At 46.9% G+C, this 1,851-nt stretch overlaps 1 protein-coding gene across 2 annotated transcripts in view; it reads right to left on the bottom strand.

Annotated features, from left to right (window-relative positions):
• Positions 1-1,851, bottom strand: part of LOC119315241 (kinetochore protein NUF2 homolog) — an 8,920-nt gene that overhangs the window by 2,575 nt on the left and 4,494 nt on the right. For both annotated transcript variants that reach the window (XM_037589910.1, XM_037589911.1), the window contains exons 4-6: positions 1,506-1,815; positions 1,227-1,406; positions 289-378 (exon numbers count right to left, since the gene is read on the bottom strand). In XM_037589910.1, coding sequence (XP_037445807.1) covers positions 289-378; positions 1,227-1,406; positions 1,506-1,815 — 580 coding nt within the window. The remainder of the gene's footprint in view (positions 1-288; positions 379-1,226; positions 1,407-1,505; positions 1,816-1,851) is intronic.

Below are 1,851 nucleotides of genomic sequence, written 5' to 3'. Positions count from 1 at the left end.
GAAAAATTAATTTAGCAAGTCAACCAGGCCATTTGTGCAGATATGCAGTCACCTAGTACTAGGCAGGTTATGCAGATATGCATGGAAAAATTAAGGTAGCAGGTCAACCAGGCTGTTTATGCAGATATGCAGTCACCTAGTACTAGCCAGATTACAAGTCCAAGTAAATAGGTAATTCCTCGTATAGTCACTAATGCACAACAACATCAGGTCATCGGACAAATAGCACCTACCAAATTTGGAACCTAACCTGTTGCTACAAATAAAATAAAATTGAAGAGGTCTCACCTGAACTTTTTCTGGGGACTTCACTAATTTGGACATCAATCTGGAGTTTTCTTGGGCATGTTTAGTCAACTCAAAATCAGCCTGGGTTATCTGCAGCAGGAAACATAAATGCAACAAATATAACATTATGCAGCGAGCTCAAACTATCAGCTTAAGTTAGCGAGAGCAATATATCAGATGTTCAATATTCTCATTCACAAAGTATAGCCGAATAACAATTGGTGACGAGCAGATGTTAGTACTCAAGGGTAAATGGCTGATGTATTAAAGACAATGCGCACACAGTTCACTTTGCAGATGGCAAATTGTAGATAGCCTGTCCTATGTGGGGCTGAGGGCTGGAGCATTTCTAATCTACGAAGGAGCTTATGGCTTATCAAAGTCAGATGGAGCGGGAGATGTGTTAGGGCCAATAGCTCCTGGTCTAATAAAATCTATGGCACTGTAATTAAATATAGTACTGCTTAATGTTACAATAACCAATCGCAGATAATGCACCTTGTTGTGATTAAGGCTCATACTTTTTCAAGATACTTTAAACTCCTATTTAGTTTGATATGGCAGATCTCCTGCTTTCAGGTTTCAAAAAGGATCCTATGAGAGATCCGGGTTTATTGGCATCAAAACCAGCTCGAGATTCATCTAGGACATACTTGGAGGCGAGGTTTTTGACCAATTAGCTCTAGCCTTGATCTAGAAGACCAGGATCGAAGCCATGCCAAAGGCACAAGGCTACCACACAAGGCTGTTTATATTCGACCTGATGTGGCAATGTGTGATGCATTTTGATCAGAAACTCCTAGACCATGTAGCATGCTTGGCTCTCAGTAGGGACTATACTTTATTTGCAACTCATGATGCCAGAAATCCACAGAAAATAATTAGTTTTTTGGATGGAGAACGACACTACAGAAGACACAAGGTAGGAATCAGCACACCTTCCTGTGAATCTCCTCTTTCTTGTCATTGATGACTGCGGCCTTTGCTCGCAGGGCCAGTTGCTGCTTGTTGTAAACCTGAACTTTCTGCTGCAGAGCATTGACGTCCGCTTCCAGCTGCTGGGCCATGGGCTCCTCCATCTGCTCCGCGAGCTCATGATCCCCGATCTCCTTCTGAAGCTGCACGAGAGAAACATGAACGCAACTCTAAGAATCTCCGATCAGCCTGTGGGCATTTCCACGAACGGATTAGCTGTGGAAACTGTGAACAGCGAAGACCTGGGCCATCCTGGCCTTGAGCTCCAGAGTGCGCTCGTGGTAGTCGGGGGTCTCGCTGACGATTGGCTGCAGGAGGGTGACCTTCTCCTCCCTGTAGAAGAGGAAGTTGATGAGGGCGCTGAGGACCTCGACGACGCGGCGCGGGGTGGGGCGGCTGAAGTCGGCGAGCGTGAAGTCCTTGAACTGGATGGAGTCGAGGAAGGCCTGCGACTTGTTGTAGAGGCGTAGCACCCGGATGGCCTCTGCGTGGTGCTCCGGGTTGTCCAGCACCTCCAGGTCGCTGAACCCTAGCAGCCCGTCCTCGCCGTCCCTGCGAAATCCAGCCCGGTGAGCGAGCGAGCGAGGG

This window comes from Triticum dicoccoides, chromosome 6A, assembly GCF_002162155.2.
Source record: "Triticum dicoccoides isolate Atlit2015 ecotype Zavitan chromosome 6A, WEW_v2.0, whole genome shotgun sequence".
Lineage (NCBI taxonomy): Eukaryota > Viridiplantae > Streptophyta > Magnoliopsida > Poales > Poaceae > Triticum > Triticum dicoccoides.
Note: the sequence above shows the minus strand (reverse complement) of the source record. Positions and strands in the feature narration are given on the sequence as shown.